Source organism: Tiliqua scincoides, chromosome 16 (genome assembly GCF_035046505.1).
Source record: "Tiliqua scincoides isolate rTilSci1 chromosome 16, rTilSci1.hap2, whole genome shotgun sequence".
Lineage (NCBI taxonomy): Eukaryota > Metazoa > Chordata > Lepidosauria > Squamata > Scincidae > Tiliqua > Tiliqua scincoides.
In genome coordinates this window covers 7,653,695-7,668,926 of record NC_089836.1, presented here as the reverse complement: position 1 = coordinate 7,668,926, position 15,232 = coordinate 7,653,695, and the positions used below count along the sequence as shown (strand labels likewise).

Sequence of the window (15,232 nt, the reverse complement as noted above, 5' to 3'; positions counted from 1 at the left end):
TATAAGACACTTGAGTGGGAAGCTAAGCTAAGCTTCCCACTCATTAAGACACTAGGCCTAGAAGGAAGGGTCACTTCCTTCACTCCTGGGACACGTGAATTTAAGACACTAGGCTTCTAAATACATTTTATTATTTATAGCGGCACAGTTGCTCATCAAGGGGTGCGCCTGGCTGTGCTGTGTCCATGCTCTTCCCTCTAGCAACAGGCTCTGCGTGCAGCTATCACAGCTCAAAGCCCAGGTCACTGAGACAGCACATAAGGGGTGGTGCGAGGAGCAAGGAGGAGATTTTATTTTAATACGACGGTCCACACGGTGTGTGTCCCAGTCCTGCCTCCAAAAGGCCCAGCTACAAGTGGAAGGAGTGCTCCTTGTTTTTGCAAATTCCCTGCACTATAAGCAATAGACAAGGTATTTTTTTTTTTTAAGTGCAATCACCAATGGAGGAAGGGGGCGGCTGGCTAACCTGCTGCCAGCTACACAACTCCCAGTCACAACACTTGCCCAGTTTTCCTAACATGTAATGCAGAATTGATTGATTTTTTTAATTATTACTACTTTTTACAACTGGCTTTGCAACAGACACCAAGCAAAGGTTGGTCTTTATTCTGGAGTTTGCATGCTCTGTCCTACCTCAATTGCTTCTCTTCTCTCCCAGCCCCCCCCCCCCAGAAACAACACATGTGGGGGCAGCTTGAAAGAGGTGGTGTTCCTGTCCCAGGACTTCAGAAGTGTAGCACAGCCATTTTTCAGCACACTGACAAGGCACTTAAATTTTCGAGGCACATCATCAGGTTCTTGACAATTGACAATGCACTGCCAGCAGGGGGCTCACAGCTCCCAGTAGCACTACCAACAAATGACCCTCAACCCAAACTCCTGCATGGATGGCTCATTTGTGGCACACCACAACACAGTGGTTGAAAATTGCTGCTCTGGCACTTGTCCCCACAACAAGCATTAAATGGGTTGAATAGTCGCTGCAGGACTCTGGAAAGTGTGGCCTTAGGATAGGGGCTGGTGACTTTTGGAGGACTCCTCTTTGGGGAACAAACTGTACGCAGTGAAGTCCCTGCAGTGTCGCAGCTGAGACTAGCTTGGTGCGGTGGGAGGAACAGCCGCAGGGATGGACAGAACAAGCTTTATTTCTAAAAAAAATCCAGAAAACTTCAGCCATCTTTTTCTCCTCTTCTCTGGACAGAACCTCAGTCCTTAGATGACCTTCTACTTTAATGACAGGAGGGTGTGTGTGTGAGAGAGTGTGCGAGAGAGAGAAGATGGGGAGAGATGTTGCATTTCTCTCTCTTGTTCTCACTCTGCCAGCTACAGTTTGTGCATGTGATTGCCCCCAAAATGGAGGAAGGCCGCTGGCTGGACCTGTAGCCTTCTGCCAAAGTCATAAGGGAAGCCCCTGCTCCTTGATAGCTCAGAGCTCAGCTGAGGGTTCCTTCTCCCTGGAGCTATGACTTGTTGCCATGGCTGCCACATCTCCACTGTCCGGCACCCGGAAGGCCACATACGGGCACCGCTTCACGTTGAGGCACACGAGTTTCTGAAGCGTTGCCGTGTTGACCATCTCAAAGCCGGTGGCACCCCCAAATGTGCTGGGCTTCCAGTATTCCGGGGAGCAGATGGGGTTCCCCAGTAGGCCCTTCAGGGAGAAGGGGGCCCCGATTTCCACCATGCTCTCCCCAAAGATGGAATTGGGCTGTGTCTTCTCCACCAGCAGGCCAGGGTAGAATTCCATGGCATCAATGTCCCCGTACAGTTTCTGCAGCTCAGCCGCCATCTCCTCATCCCCTGCCCAGAAAGAAGGCAATGCATGAGAGTGCGAGAGAGAGAGAGAGAGAGAGAGAGAGAGAGAGAGAGAGGAAAGAATGGAGGCTGGGCTTGCTTGCCTGTTAGTGACCCAAAAATGTTTTGTCACTACAGTGAGCAGCATGCCACAAAAGGTGGTGATGGCATCTGGCCTTGAAAAGAGGACTGGACAGATTTCTGGAGGAAAAGCTATCACAGCTTACAAACCGTGACGAGCATGTGCAACCTCCTGGTTTTAGAAGCAGGCTGTCTCTGAGTGCAAGGTGCAGGGGAGTGCAACAGCATGCAGGTCTCTTCTTGTCTTGGGAACTCCCTGAGGCATCAGGTGGGCCACTGTGAGGCAGGAAGGTGGACCAGATGGGCCCCCTTGGGCCTGGTCCAGCAGACCTCCACTTATGCCCTGTGGCTCTTTGTGACCTTGCATTGTTCTGGATTTTATGAACCAAATAAATACAAAGTAGCTACAAAGGGGAGGGGGTCCTTTTAGAGACAGGATGATACCCAAAAGAGGCTTTTTCTGCAGGCAGGAGCTGTTAGCGGTAAAACACTCCTTGCTCAATATGCTGCCCCCCCCCCAGCCACACACCGGCTTCCATGCTCTCCAGCTGTGCCCTAGTGCCCAGGCTCTTTGCAGTGGCGCAGAGCTGGGAGCTTCTCGGTGCCACAGGTTCTGCCTGGATAGCAACCCCCAAGAAGACCTTGATTGTGGCAACAGCTGCTCAACACTGTAGAGTCCCCAGGGGGTTGCCCTGCTGTACCTGTGAGCTCCTGGAAAGACGTGTACGGCACCATGTTGAATCTCTTGCGGTACTCGTTGAAGGGCTGCAGGCGCAGGAGCCGTGATTCCTCGATGACCCCAATAGCCACTTTCAGAAGATTCTTGTTTATGTTCTGCCCACCTCCGATCTGAAAAGCGGGAGCAGGGACCCATGAAAAGGCTCCGCCAGCAAGGAGGGGCGTCCCAGGTCCCTTCCTCCAGCAGCCCCCTGACTTGCGTGCAGTTGTAACAAAAGTGGAAGCCAAGGCCAAGCGGCCAGTGACCACCGCGTGTCGTAAAGGTACAAAGACCAACAGCGCCGAAAGGAGATGGAGGGAGGCTTGGGAAGCCACTAGGGGTTGTGACTTGATCTCGTTTGAGGATCATCTGTGGAAGGGCAGTGATCAGAATCCTAAATCTACGCCAAAGCCCTTTCATGAGGGAGGCTGAGAGGTCTGCTTCAAAGCTGCCAGGCCCGGCGCTCCCTAGGAGGGAGGCAGCCAGCCAGCCAGGGACTCACCTGTCCAGCCTGCTGTTTGGAGAAGGCCTCCACCAGAGCCTCCACGCCGTAGTCAGTCAGCATGGTAGTGTTGTAGACAAACTGCTCATAGCTGTACTCTTGGTCCTGGATGATGAAGAAGTCGGGCATCAGCGGATGCCAGTGGTAGAGCTGGTTGAACTCCACCGAGATGCGGTTCTGGTACTGGAACTGGACCCCAAAGATGAGCTCTGGGTCGAACTTCAGCTGCAGGTGGTACCCGCTGAGGTGCTGGACGTAGTCCTCAATGACAATCTTGATGGTCTCACCTGGGAAGAGGAGCAGAGGGAGTGAGTGGGCCTGCACACGATCAGTCTCCGACTCACACAAGCACACGGTTTGCAGTCTCACTTGCCAAATCCTCACCCAGAGTTGCACCTGAAGGCAACAAACCACGTCCACCACAGTCTGGGGACATGCAAAACTTTTGACACCCAAAACGGCCTTGAGTCCCCTTTGGTGTGGGAAAAAAGGCGGGATATAAATCCTATAAATAAATAAATCACTAAATAAAACATAGACCTAGAATCTGCAAGGTGGCATATTTTTATGGGATCAACCAGGAGTTATGTTCTTACAAGAAAATATTTTTTTACCCAGCAGGTAGCTATTCTGTGGAAGAGGACATGGTGATGGCACCGGAAGGCCTGGATGCCTTTAAAAGGGGACTGGAGAAATTTCTGAAGGAAAAGTTAATCACAGGTCTCAAGCCATGATGGGTGTGTGCAAACCTCTAGGTTCTAGAAGTGGGCTGCCTCAGAGTACCAGATGCAAGGGAAGGCACCAGGATGCAGGTGTGGCATCTGGCAGGCCTCTGAGAGACACAGGAAGCTGGACTAGATGGGCCCCCTTTGGCCTGATCCAGAGGGGCTCTTCTTATAAACTGCAATCTCTCGATTCACACCAGCCTCTTCATCAAAATAAACAAAGGTAGAATCCAGTGGGACTCAGAATCATGCACCCTTTCTGGATTGCTGGTAGGAAAAGATCCCATCTTGCAGGTTCCATGTCTCTGTTTCGGGGGGGGGGGGAGCTTGCTGGCATTCATCCCTCTAATCTCTGAGGCCTGAGAGAACCGCGTGTGGGGTCTCTGTGCTTCTTCCCCAAAACTGCAAGATAAACTTAGGGCTGCATTCACTCAGATGAGCCTCTGTTGACGCAGGCGCACTTGGGATGTCCATGGTTGTGTTTTCCAGCTGGAAAACTCCTGGGAAGAGGCAGCTCAGGCGAGTTCAGACAGCCCTCCAGGGCAGACAATGTCCTTTCCAGAACCATCATTCTCTGGCTTCCCTTACAAGGGCATGCAGCCCTCTCTTCCCAATCTCCTGGGACAATCCAGATGTGAACGGCTGGAGTTTACTCACTCCCCTGCAACAACAGAAGCCACGAATCTGACCCCCACCTCCCTCCCCACAGCTGCTTTGCCCACAAACCCCTCCCTGCCCCACGCACCAATGAGGATGAGCCTGGCAGTCTGGAAGAGCTGCTCGTCGCCCCAGGTTGGGTGCTCCCCCTTCAGGACGTCACAGACGCGGTTGTGCTCGCGCAGCCAGAGGGTGGCATACATCATGAGGCCTGGGAGCAGCCCGAAAACCTCCTGCCCCACGGCCCGCTGCTGCTCCGGTGGGACGCGCTTGGGGTAGATCATGTGCACCGGGGCCTCCAGCACCCTGGGGGGGTACATTTCCCCATTCACCAACTGGAGAGACAAGAGCAGCAGGAAGGACGCAACCCTGGTCAATGGCCACTGCGGTGGAACTGCCGGCTGAGCAGAGACTGTGCGTGGAGGAAGCTGCCCCCTTCCCGAGCCTCACCTTGCTCAGACTGGCCGCGTCTCTGCCTGCTCTACTGGCAGTGCCTGGCCAGGGTTTAAGGCAGGGAAGGGTCTTTTCCAGCCCTGCTGGGGACTGCCTTCTGCCTGCCAAGCAGGGGGCTCAGGCTGTGTAGCTCTCACTGCCCCAGGCAGGTAGACCCACCTCCGTACCTGGTACTTCAGTTTCCCGTCCTGGAAAAGCCGGAGTTCGTTCTGCCGCTCCAGGTTATCCCCGTAGATGTTCCCGAGATCCACCTGCGGGAGATTCTCAGCATTAGCCTCAGGGGTCAATTTCCAACATCAGCAAAAAAAGGTGCTGGGGTTCAGACCTGCTTGGGTGCCCCACCCTCTGGCAGAAAGGATGCTGCTTCCTCCATCCATCTTGCATGTGCAAGACGCTGGCTACTGGAGGTCTACAGTACACACGTGTGAAAAACAAAGTATGTCTGCTACCAACTGCTACCCTGCGCATGCCTGATCTCGTCTGATCTCGGAAGCTAAGCAGGGTCAGGCCTGGTTGGTACTTGGATGGGAGACCGCCTGGGAATACTGGGTGCTGTAGGCTTATACCATAGTCTTTCCAGACTGAAGGTTGCCAACCAACCAGTGCACTTGGTTGCCAATCATTCACAGTTTGGACCTATTTGCACTCTTCACATACTCTGGAGCATGACTTTCTGTAGTCACTGGGTGCCTCTCTGCTCATTTATTTAGAGTCTGGGGCAGACCCAGGTGCTGACAGCAGATTCTGCGGGCCTGTGCCAGAAATGAAGCCTTGCTTAACTTCTCAGAATGCCCTTGAGCCCAGGCATCCCTGGAAACAGGCCCCATTGCCTCTCTCCCAGCCCACCCGTCATCCAAGCTGAGACAAGAAACTAGTCCTCATTGTGTCTCTGAGGAGCAGCTCATGCATTCATTTTTGTGGCAGAAGAATCAGCACTTGGGCCCCCTGCTTTGAGCTTTGAATGGAGCACATGCTGAAGAGCGGCCCCATGGCTCTCCCCAGTGGCTCTCCTTACCCCATGCCCCAGAGCCCTGGTGAAGCCGTGGCCCATTTTGCCGGAGGTCTTGAAGAACTGGTGGGTGAAATGTTGGGCAAAGAAGGCAAACATCAGGTTGGACCCCTGTGGGTCAGGCTGGAATGTCTTGCGCAGCAGGAACCGCTCAGCCACCAGTCGTGCGTCGGGCAGCTGCGCCGGCCCTGCGAGGGAAGCAAAAAGGGACTGACTCCACAACTAAATGTATTGTTTTTAGGTTTTGACACCTGCAGTGCATCGAAATAAGATATGAAAAGAGATATCCTCTTAACTGTCAGGGGCTGCAGCTGGGAACGCTTGCATTCAGGGACCGAGCTTTAAATTGGGCTACGGGCCCCCCTTGCTTTTGCAAATTGGACCACAGGCGTCAGGGTGCAAGTGGTCCTCTCTCTCTACAAAACGGCTACAACTGACTGCTGGCTTTGCAGTTTTGATTGTGATGTGGAAGGAACCCTGGTGCTGGGGATGGAGACGACTAAGCCTGGAGTGGGGCTGGTGCTGGGGGGAGAGTATCACGTACCTTTCGTTCCCGAGGGCGTGGGGCAGTCCTCAGGCACCGGTGGGAGGATGCGAGTGAAGTAGCTGAGGTTGACGTAGGACTCCCAGCTGATGTAGCCGTGGGCAGAGTTGTAGGTGGGTGGGCTGGGAATGAGGTTGGCTCGGACTGCAGGGAAGGAAAGGGTGGGAGGAGGGTGACCAGACACTCAGGAGAGCCACGCTTGGAGGGAGAGGAGAGGAGGCAGTGGCAGGTGCTCTGGGGTGGAGATGTGGCTGCTGCTAAGGGTGGGGGGGGGGAATGAGACAACGTAGTGTGCTCTTGACCATTCACTTCCAGTGAGGCTGGTGCAGGAGAACTTCCCTTGGGATGGCGGCCCCACGTTCGACCCAGTCCAAGTCAGACACTCGTCTGCCGGCGAGTTGAGAACTCATCTCTGTGTGGCTCATTCGCGTGAGGGTTCCTTCCCTGGGAATCAGGGCCAGCTTTAAGCCAGTTGGACCAATTGTTCCCAGCTGGGCCCTGTGCCTAAGGGGCGCCCATGCTGGGGTGATCCTATTCTAGTCTGGTCTGCAGTTTTATATTAAAATGGGCTCAGATCCATTGGATCCATTAACTCACCTGCACTTTTGAAGCCCGCATTTTGACGGCTTTCCATTCTACTACAGAGACGGAAAGCCTATAAGACATTTTATTTGTCTCTCTAAGTGTCTACAGACTTTGGCTGCGAACCTGGGGCCCCGCAAAAGGCTTCCAATGAGGCCCCACAGCTCCTGAAGCCACCCCTGCTGGGAATCCACCTCCACTTCCTGTGACTCGGTACCCTTGTGGGATCGTCCTGTGGCATCTGTCCTGCTAACTGGGGGTCTTATTTCGTGGGCAGGGAGGGATGTGGGGATGTCCTGCCTGGGCCCCCAAACCATCCTGCCCTGTCCCTTGGAGGTCTCCGGCCCCCTGCCATTGCCTCTTCCCATGGGCAAGCCAGCTCAAGGCCTGTCATGCACAGCCTGCACCCTCCCCCCCCTCCAGCCTCCTGCTTTTTACTCACTTGTCAGCACCAGCCGCATCAGGGTGTCCCGGAGGAAAGTGCTGTTGATGATGTCCCAGAACCAGCGGAAATGGGTCAGGATGAAGTGGTAGAAGGCGGGGCTGGGCTTCAGGGCAGCGCGTATCCTCATCCAGAACTCCGCTGGGGGAAACGAGTTCGCAAACGCCTCCATTACAGACGGCTGCTGTGGGACCCCTTCTTTATCATTTGGTTACAAAGACATGTGCTACCCGGATGTGCGTATGTCCAGCCTTTGCCCCCACAAACAGGTCCTGTCTTGGCCCCGTCACCTGGCAGTCTCTTGGGGCAAGTCTGGCTCCACTACAAGCATGAACCAGTTTCAAACTGGGGGTAACTGTCACGGCCTTCTGCCTAAGGAACGCTGGGAGACACAATTTTGCGGAAGACATTGGGGGGCTCTTCAACACAGCTCCTTGCGCCTCCCAGAGCTGCCCTTCCCCCAGTCCCTTGGCTGGGATCCATGAGGCTTAAGCCAATCTGAAACGGGTTTAAGTGGATCATGTCATCAATCCTGCTTTCACAGCATCTGCAAAAGTACGCTGCATTTGCTCAAGGGGTTCTGCAAACTCCACCATGGCAAACGGACAACTCCTGCTGGCTAGAAACCTGCAGCACTTTGGAAGGGCCATGTCTACACTACATACTTAACCCAGTTTGGAGCCTGTTTCGCTGTCACGGCTCCACCCTGGGAGCACATGTTTCTTTGAGGCAGTGATGGCTCCCAAAGAAAGCAGATTTCCAAGGGAATAATCCCCAGAATTCCTCTGTAGGCAGCCATGACTTTTGAAACTGGTTTCAACGTGCTTAAACTCAGGAGTGCAGCCCTGCTGTGAAAGGAACACTTAATGTGGCACTTCTTGAGCGCCCACATTGCTTTAGTTGCCCCTGCAATGGCCCTGCAAGGCAGACCAATTGTAGTATCTCCATTTTGGGGTTGGGAACAGTCTTCTGCCTACAGCTCCTGGCTGAGGTGAGATTTGAGCCGGAGACGGATTCCTGAGTGAACCACTTTCAACCTCAGCAGGGCAGTGGCTTTCAGGAAAGAAGTGGGAACCTGCTGGAGAGCTGGTTGTGCAGGTGGCATTTCTACTGCTGAAACCAGGACCGCCTCACGGCCAGGGACACCCAGGGGGTGCCGGCACATCACCCATCATAAGAAGCTGCGGCTTGAACGAGCACCAAATACGCATCATTTCTGCCCCCCTCCCCCCTGCAGTGGGGAAGGCCAGGGAGCCACTCACGGAAAGTACAGTTGACGCCGAAGTAGCCGGTTCGGGTGCAGTCGCATTCGTACCCCTCCGTGCCGACCCGGACACACACGCCCTTGTGCTGGCACGGGAAATAGCAGCAGGGATTCACTGTGGGGAGAAGAGGGACCGTTCCAGATTGGGCAGCCGGAGGTGGGGCTGCTTCTCCCATGAAGCCCCAGCAGGGTGTCGGCAGCACCACGAGGCCTGGCCCTTCCCATGCGCGGAGAGGCCAGTGTCCTGGCTGGAGGAAGTTGCCTCCTCTGCGGTGGGGGGGGTCCCCTCCTCCCCACCACTGCTTTTATAACCCCATAAAACACGGTGGCGATTTGAGCGCCCTGTTATCCCTGGCCACGGTGATACGGCTTGGGAAGCAGTCTAAGTTCCATAAACAAGGGCAACCCCTGGCGGAAGAGGGGAGCGGAAGGGGGGGCAACGGCAAAACTGTACCCACAGGGCAGGGAAAGAGACTCGGGCCTGCCTCTTTCCAGCCTTCCTGCTGTGAGGCTTCAGCTGCCTGTCCGTGTTCTCTTTGGAGAGCTTAAGCAAATGAGGTCCCTGGGCACAACGCGTGGCTTGTTCTGCCCTGGATTACACCAGGCCCAGCCCTGCCCAGGGGTGCCAATGGGAGGGCGGCAACTTGAAAGCATGCAGCCTCTCCTTACGGAAAGGCTTCTGGTGTCTGATTTTCATTGCAAATGAAAAAATAATAATAATTAAAACCAAAACTCTGGAGCCGTTTTCGCAGCAGTGCCCATTCGCATTCCATTCTTAACTAACTAACTGCAGAAAAAAAGAGCACGGTTGCTTATTCAGTTCAGATCACTGCTCTTACTAAGCTCAGCCGGCAAGGGTCTGCTCAGGATTAGCAAAGCTCAGTTTAGCTCGAAAAGAGCTCTGCCCTCCCTCTGGCAGCTCAGGTTTTGCCAGGCTGCAGCTTCCGTGCTCCACCCTGCAAGGGTGAGGACTTCGATTGCGGAACAGACTGCTGAACTATTCCCTGACTCACTGCCGCCAACCTGGCCCCCTATTCCTGGTCGGGCCCCGGCCCAGACTCCGGCTGCTCTGACCACATCACAAGCCGGGCTCTCCACAAAATGGGATCTTGGCTGCACACACCCCCCCCAGCGTCTTCCAGCTGTTGCGCATCGCTTCTCCCTTGGCGTGCCACAAAACCCACAGCTGCTCTTTACGAGGCCGAATGAAATGACGTCAGAGATTGAAGTGTTTATATGAGACAAAACATACCCAGGAAACCTACAGGGAGAGGGTCCCCAGCGACTGGAGAAGAGGGGGCCGGGTGTCGCAAGCTGGACTCTGGGCTTTTGACCAGACACTGAGTAATGGTTCCTTTCCCTTTTGCAAAGAAAACTAATGGATGTTTTGACTCCAAAGCATATTTGCAGTCCAGCTGCAGGGAACCTACCTGCACGCTTCTCCCCCCCCAATTGCCATCCTCTGCATCCTCAAACACATTCCGACAGCAGAAGCCGCTCTCAATTCGGCAAGGCCCACGTGTTGCTTTCCAGGGGATCTCTGCTTGCCCCATGACATCCCACGCCCTGACTGGTTCCTTGCCCAGTCTTGGAATCCCCAAGAGGCCAAAATGAGCCCTCCCAGCCGCACCCCAACAGGGGTGCTGTACCAGGAATGCTCTCCTTTCTGGAGAGCAGCACCTTCCTGCAAGCAGATCTGAGTGTGGACAGCTTTTGTCCTGCTCAGTCTTCCCTCTGAGGCTCCCAGCCTGGGACACTTCCTCCCCCATCCCTGCCACTTCCAACAACTAAGCCCTTGAGCTCTTGCAGATAATCTGGTTGAAGTATTTCCTTTCTGTTACGTAGTGGGTCCATGCGAATAAAGGAAGGCATGGAGATAACAGCTCAATAAGTTTATTCCATCTTCAGAACAGAACCTGGCAATGAATCTGACACAAGGCAAACACCCCTGGCTTTTATACCCTTCAGCTCTGCCCAAACTCCCCATGACTGGTGCAGTTGAAACCTTAACTAGAGGGCCAGTCGGATGGTAGGATCTTGATCCATCACCCGACTGGCCAGCCATAAGTCTGGGCCAATCAGTTATGCAGGATTTCGATCCTGCATAACTTGCATACGTAACACTTTCCCTGACTTCTTGCATTCTCTGCTCTCCCCCCCCCCCCACAGCAATCCTCCTCCACAAATTTCCCCAATCCCCCTTGTCACGCCACCTAAGCTAGAGGCCGTCTCCAAGCTTGTGGCAACGAGTGCCATACAGGCAGAAAGCAGGTACAACAGATCCTGGAGCGAAAGACAGCTTAGCAACCACAGACTGGATGGCTTCCCCACACACCTGCCCAGCAGCTGACACCAGAAAAAAGAGAGGTGCAGAGGCTCAACCTCAGCCCCTCTGCCTTTTAGAAATCAGTCGCAGGGCATGGCTATAGATTGGCCGCAGATTGTATCAAGGATGCCCTGTGGATTCCCCAGCCAGGCTGCTTGAACGTCCTTCTGGCCTCTCCTGTATCACCTCTCAGTACAGCCTAAAAGTGCTCTCAAAACAGCAGTAGGTGACTCCAGCAGCCACCCTGTGAGGACAGCCCCAGCAGTGGCAAACGAACAAAGATTTAACTGAGTCACACACATTGGGCTAATCAGCTGCGCTGCTTTTCACAAAGCAACAAAACGGAGCCTGCGGTCCAATGGAAGTTGCTCCTTTGCACGGTTTCCCCCGTGCCAATCGTGAAAAGTCTCCTGAGCTAGACTAAAACCCCCTCCATTTGGGCATGGCCTGGAGCAGACCATTTCCAGACCCCAAACCGGTCCCAGCTGCTGCCTCTGGGCTGGAGCATCTGCGCCAGCTCGGCTGCTTTGTGTACAGAGGACATGAAGCTGTTGACAAAATGAAAAAACATCTGGGGCAGGGAAGGATTAATTCGAGAAGGGAATGCCAGCACACTCCCACTGGTCTTCCTCTCTGGGTTTATTTTTTAAAGTCCAAAGCGTTCCAGGTCCTGGATTTTAAGGGGCATTAGCCGGACTACTACATTCCTAAATGTTTGGCTGTGTCACAAGGAAACAGTGCATGTTAGCCACGTGAGGAACACGCAGGGGGTGGCCATGAGTCCCAGCTGGACCCTGGCTTCTGCATGGGCCACACGCAAGGCTGCACGCAAGGCTTTTCTGTCCTCTGTAGCTGGGCAGCTTCTAAGTTTTGGAGTGCAGAAGGTGGAACAGGCGACAATGTGCATTTGGTGGGCCGCTGTGAGATACAGGAAGCTGGACTAGATGGGCCTATGGCCTGATCCAATGGGGCTGTTCTTATGTTCTTATGACAGCTGACCAGGCTGTTATTAATAAATCAGGCCGTTAGGAAAGCAGCCCTTATCTTTACCCAGCCAAGCCGGCCCCAAGCGGAACTGGCTTCCTCCAAGAAGTCAGTTTTCTGCTGCTGGAAGGGGCAGGGAGAAACTCTGCTTCTGAGCCAAGTCTGGGTTCTGCCTCTGGAATCACTGGTCACGCGGCAAGCAGAGAACCAGCTACCTTGCCTGTTTTCACACCCGAAACCCCCAGCTCAGCTCCTTTGCTTACAGGTAGTGGTTTGGGAAACTGCTGCTGGAAACCACTCAAAGGAGTGGCTTGCTTTCTTAAAAAAAGAGCCTTCTCCCACCCATTTGCCAACCCACACTCCCCCCTTCAGCCTGGCATTGTGTAGCTGGCAGGAGGAAATCAGTGGAGGTGATGAGCCACTGCGCTCGCTCAGAGGCCCCCTGACTTCTCCTGCCAGCAAGCCTGCTGGTGCAAAAACAAAACAAAACAAAAAAAGCTGCACCATGCATGCAAGAAGTGGTGCCACAAGAGTAGAAAGAGAGTGAGGCTTAAATTAAAACTTCAGAGGGGAAGTTTCAGAGAACAGGAGGCAAGGCTGTGAGGATCCCAGGCAGGGCCTCAAAGTCCTGCAACTGAGATGTGGCTTTTATTTGTGAGTTCCATTGACTGGTTGATTAAAAAAATGTTTTTATCCTGCCTTTCCCAACCCATAAAGGAGGGTAGACCCATAAACTCAAGGAGGCAACTTACAGCATAATTCAAAGAACACAATAAAAAAAAATAAGAGACAGACATTCATAGATTGGCAACAACCAAGAGAACACACAGCAGCAGAAACAAGATCAGAGCCACACAACTTCAGCAGAGATGAAGCAGGTCCATGGAAACTTGGGCCCCAAAGGCTAAACAGAACAGAAACCTTTTAAGGCGCTGCCAGAGAGGGCCAGCGATGGAACCAGCCTGACATCCTGGGGCAAGGCGTTCCACACACAGACTGGGTGTCACTGCAAAGAAGACGCTCTCATGGGCCACTGCCAAATCAGGGTGACCAGACACAATGGAGGACGGAGAGCCTATACCTTGAGCCATTGTACAGAAGAGGGAATTTGGGCAGGTGCAGCTCAACAGGTAAGGGTTTAAGAAGCTGCACTTGCCCATATTCCTATACAATGGTTAAAGGTATAGGCTCCTTGTCCTCCATTGTATCTGGTCACCCTGCCCCAAATGCATCTCTGACAGTGGTGGAAGACCCTCCCAGTTGATCTCTGGGGGCGGGCAGTCCTTCAGCTCCAAACCATTTAGGGCTCAGAGCTGAAAAGATCAGCTTGAACAGCACCCAGAGACAGACTGGCAGCCAATATCAATGTGACAAAGCCCAAGTGTGCAACGTGCTCCTTCCCAGCAACAGCGCAGCAGCAATAGTCTCCTAGGGCAGCCCCATGTACAGCACAGTGCAACAGTCTAAGCACAAAGCACATGGGCAACCATACTCAGGTCTGTGAGAAAGAACACAGCAATCTCTGCTGGGAAAAAGCATCCAGCCTACAGTGAACATCTGGCCTACAGCGACCAGGAGCACTCCTGGACTTTGGCCCCTTCTAAAGCCTACCCTGGTATATTCTGAAACCCTGGGAGTGTCAAGAAAGCAGGGCTCGCATCCCCTGGAAGTGGCAGAGTGGCCCTTGAGGGCACAGCTGGACCCCTGGGTGGAGAGAAGGGGGCTCTTGCTCACCCCTGGAGTGCTTTCTAGTTCCATGGGAGGAAGCCCCAGAGAATGGCAGAGAGGAGGAAGGGCAGAGAGGGGTGGGCCTCTCTTTCCCTGGAGGGTTGGCAGCCAAGGAAATCCTGAAGGCTGGAATTCTTGGCTTATCAGCCGGAGGGGTGTGGGCGCCTGTTGGGCTTTGTGTTTGACAAACATCATCCTGCTTTTCAAGATCAAAGCATCTCACAAAGATCAAGTTTGTCCAAATGAGGATGCCCCAGAAGGGAGGGGAGTCTCCCTTCAGTCTCCCTCCAGTGGGTGGGCAGGGAGGCTGTCAAGGCTGGGAGGTTTCACGGCCTGGACCCTTACAGGGGTCCTAAAACATGCATTGAGGCAGCTGGTAGGGCCAATCCTCTGCCTTAGACAACAACAACCTGCCTTGAGCCCTGTGGGAAGGGTGGGCTGCGATGCCCAAGGAGAGCATTGCTGGATCAGGGCAAAGCCCCACCTAGTCCAGCTTCCTGCATCTCACAGCACCTCGGGGAGCACCCAAGACAGCAAGAGACCTGCATCCAGGTGCCCTCCCTTGCACCTGGCCTTCTGAGACAGCCTCCTTCTAAGACCAGGAGGCTGCACAGACACGTCCTGGCTTGTAACCCGTGAGGGACTTTTCCTCCATCAGCGTATCCAATTCCTTTCCAAAGGCATCCAGGCCAGGCGCCCTCACCACATCCTGTGGCAAGGAGGTCCACAGACTAAGGAGGTCTTTTGCGTGCCGGCCCTGTCCCAGCAGCCCAGCCCTGGACGTGTGAAGAGGGCAACGAGGCAGCCTCTTCTCCACAGGTCCCAAAGCTTGGGGGCTGCAACCTTCACAGAGCGTCCGTCTCCAGCGGCGGGCAGCAGCCACATTGCCTGGGCCGCCCTGCTCCGGAGAGAGGGAGACCCCTGCAAGGTCACCCCCAGGCGCGCCCGCACCCCAGAGCTCTGCACCCGGAGGACCGCCACCTCCGGAGCCCCTGGGCAGCGCCAGGAGGCATCTCTGCTCCTCGAAGGAGCGGGTGAAGCCAGAGCCCACGCCTCTCCACGTCTGCTCAGAGTCCGTGGGGCTTACTCCCAGGGAAGTGTGGCTCGGACCATCCCCTACCTGTCCCGGAGGCGCCGGCGGGGCTGGCGGACAGGAGCAGCGGCGGCAGCAACAGCAGCATCGCAGGCAGCACTGCAGCAGAGAAGAAGGAGTGGGTTAGTGCTGGGCAGAGACCCCGAGGGCGGGGGGGGGCGCGGAGGCAGGCACTCACCGGGCATGGCAGCAGCAGGCAGGCAGCCGGAGGAGTCTGGCTGAGCAGTGGCCAGCGGGGCTCATCCTCCCCCTTCCTCCCCGCTTGCTCCTCCTCCTCCTCCTCCTCTGCCCGCTGACACACGTGGTGCCCTGTGGAGAGGGGGGTCCCTC

At 54.7% G+C, this 15,232-nt stretch overlaps 1 protein-coding gene and 1 pseudogene across 1 annotated transcript; one reads left to right on the top strand and one right to left on the bottom strand.

The window, feature by feature from the left end:
- Positions 1-507: 507 nt before the first annotated feature.
- On the bottom strand, positions 508-14,996 carry PTGS1 (prostaglandin-endoperoxide synthase 1). The gene is made up of 10 exons (XM_066610589.1): positions 14,930-14,996; positions 8,770-8,886; positions 7,508-7,648; positions 6,484-6,627; positions 5,946-6,127; positions 5,098-5,181; positions 4,566-4,812; positions 3,096-3,382; positions 2,577-2,724; positions 508-1,800 (listed from the first exon to the last, which is right to left on the bottom strand). Exons 1-10 carry the CDS (start codon positions 14,988-14,990, stop codon positions 1,427-1,429), a joined length of 1,785 nt encoding a protein of 594 aa, XP_066466686.1. The 5' UTR covers positions 14,991-14,996; the 3' UTR covers positions 508-1,426.
- On the top strand, positions 5,371-5,491 carry LOC136635682 (5S ribosomal RNA; annotated as a pseudogene).
- Positions 14,997-15,232: the final 236 nt, after the last annotated feature.

Bases quoted from the DNA above. Each gene is read 5' to 3' on its own strand.
- PTGS1 (XM_066610589.1), bottom strand. From the start codon at position 14,990: ATGCTGCTGTTGCTGCCGCCGCTGCTCCTGTCCGCCAGCCCCGCCGGC. The intron at 6,628-7,507 runs GTGAGTAAAAAG...CCTTCCCTGCAG, and splicing joins GATGCGGCTGGTGCTGACAA to TCCGAGCCAACCTCATTCCC. The intron at 4,813-5,097 runs GTACGGAGGTGG...TTGTCTCTCCAG, and splicing joins ACGGGAAACTGAAGTACCAG to TTGGTGAATGGGGAAATGTA.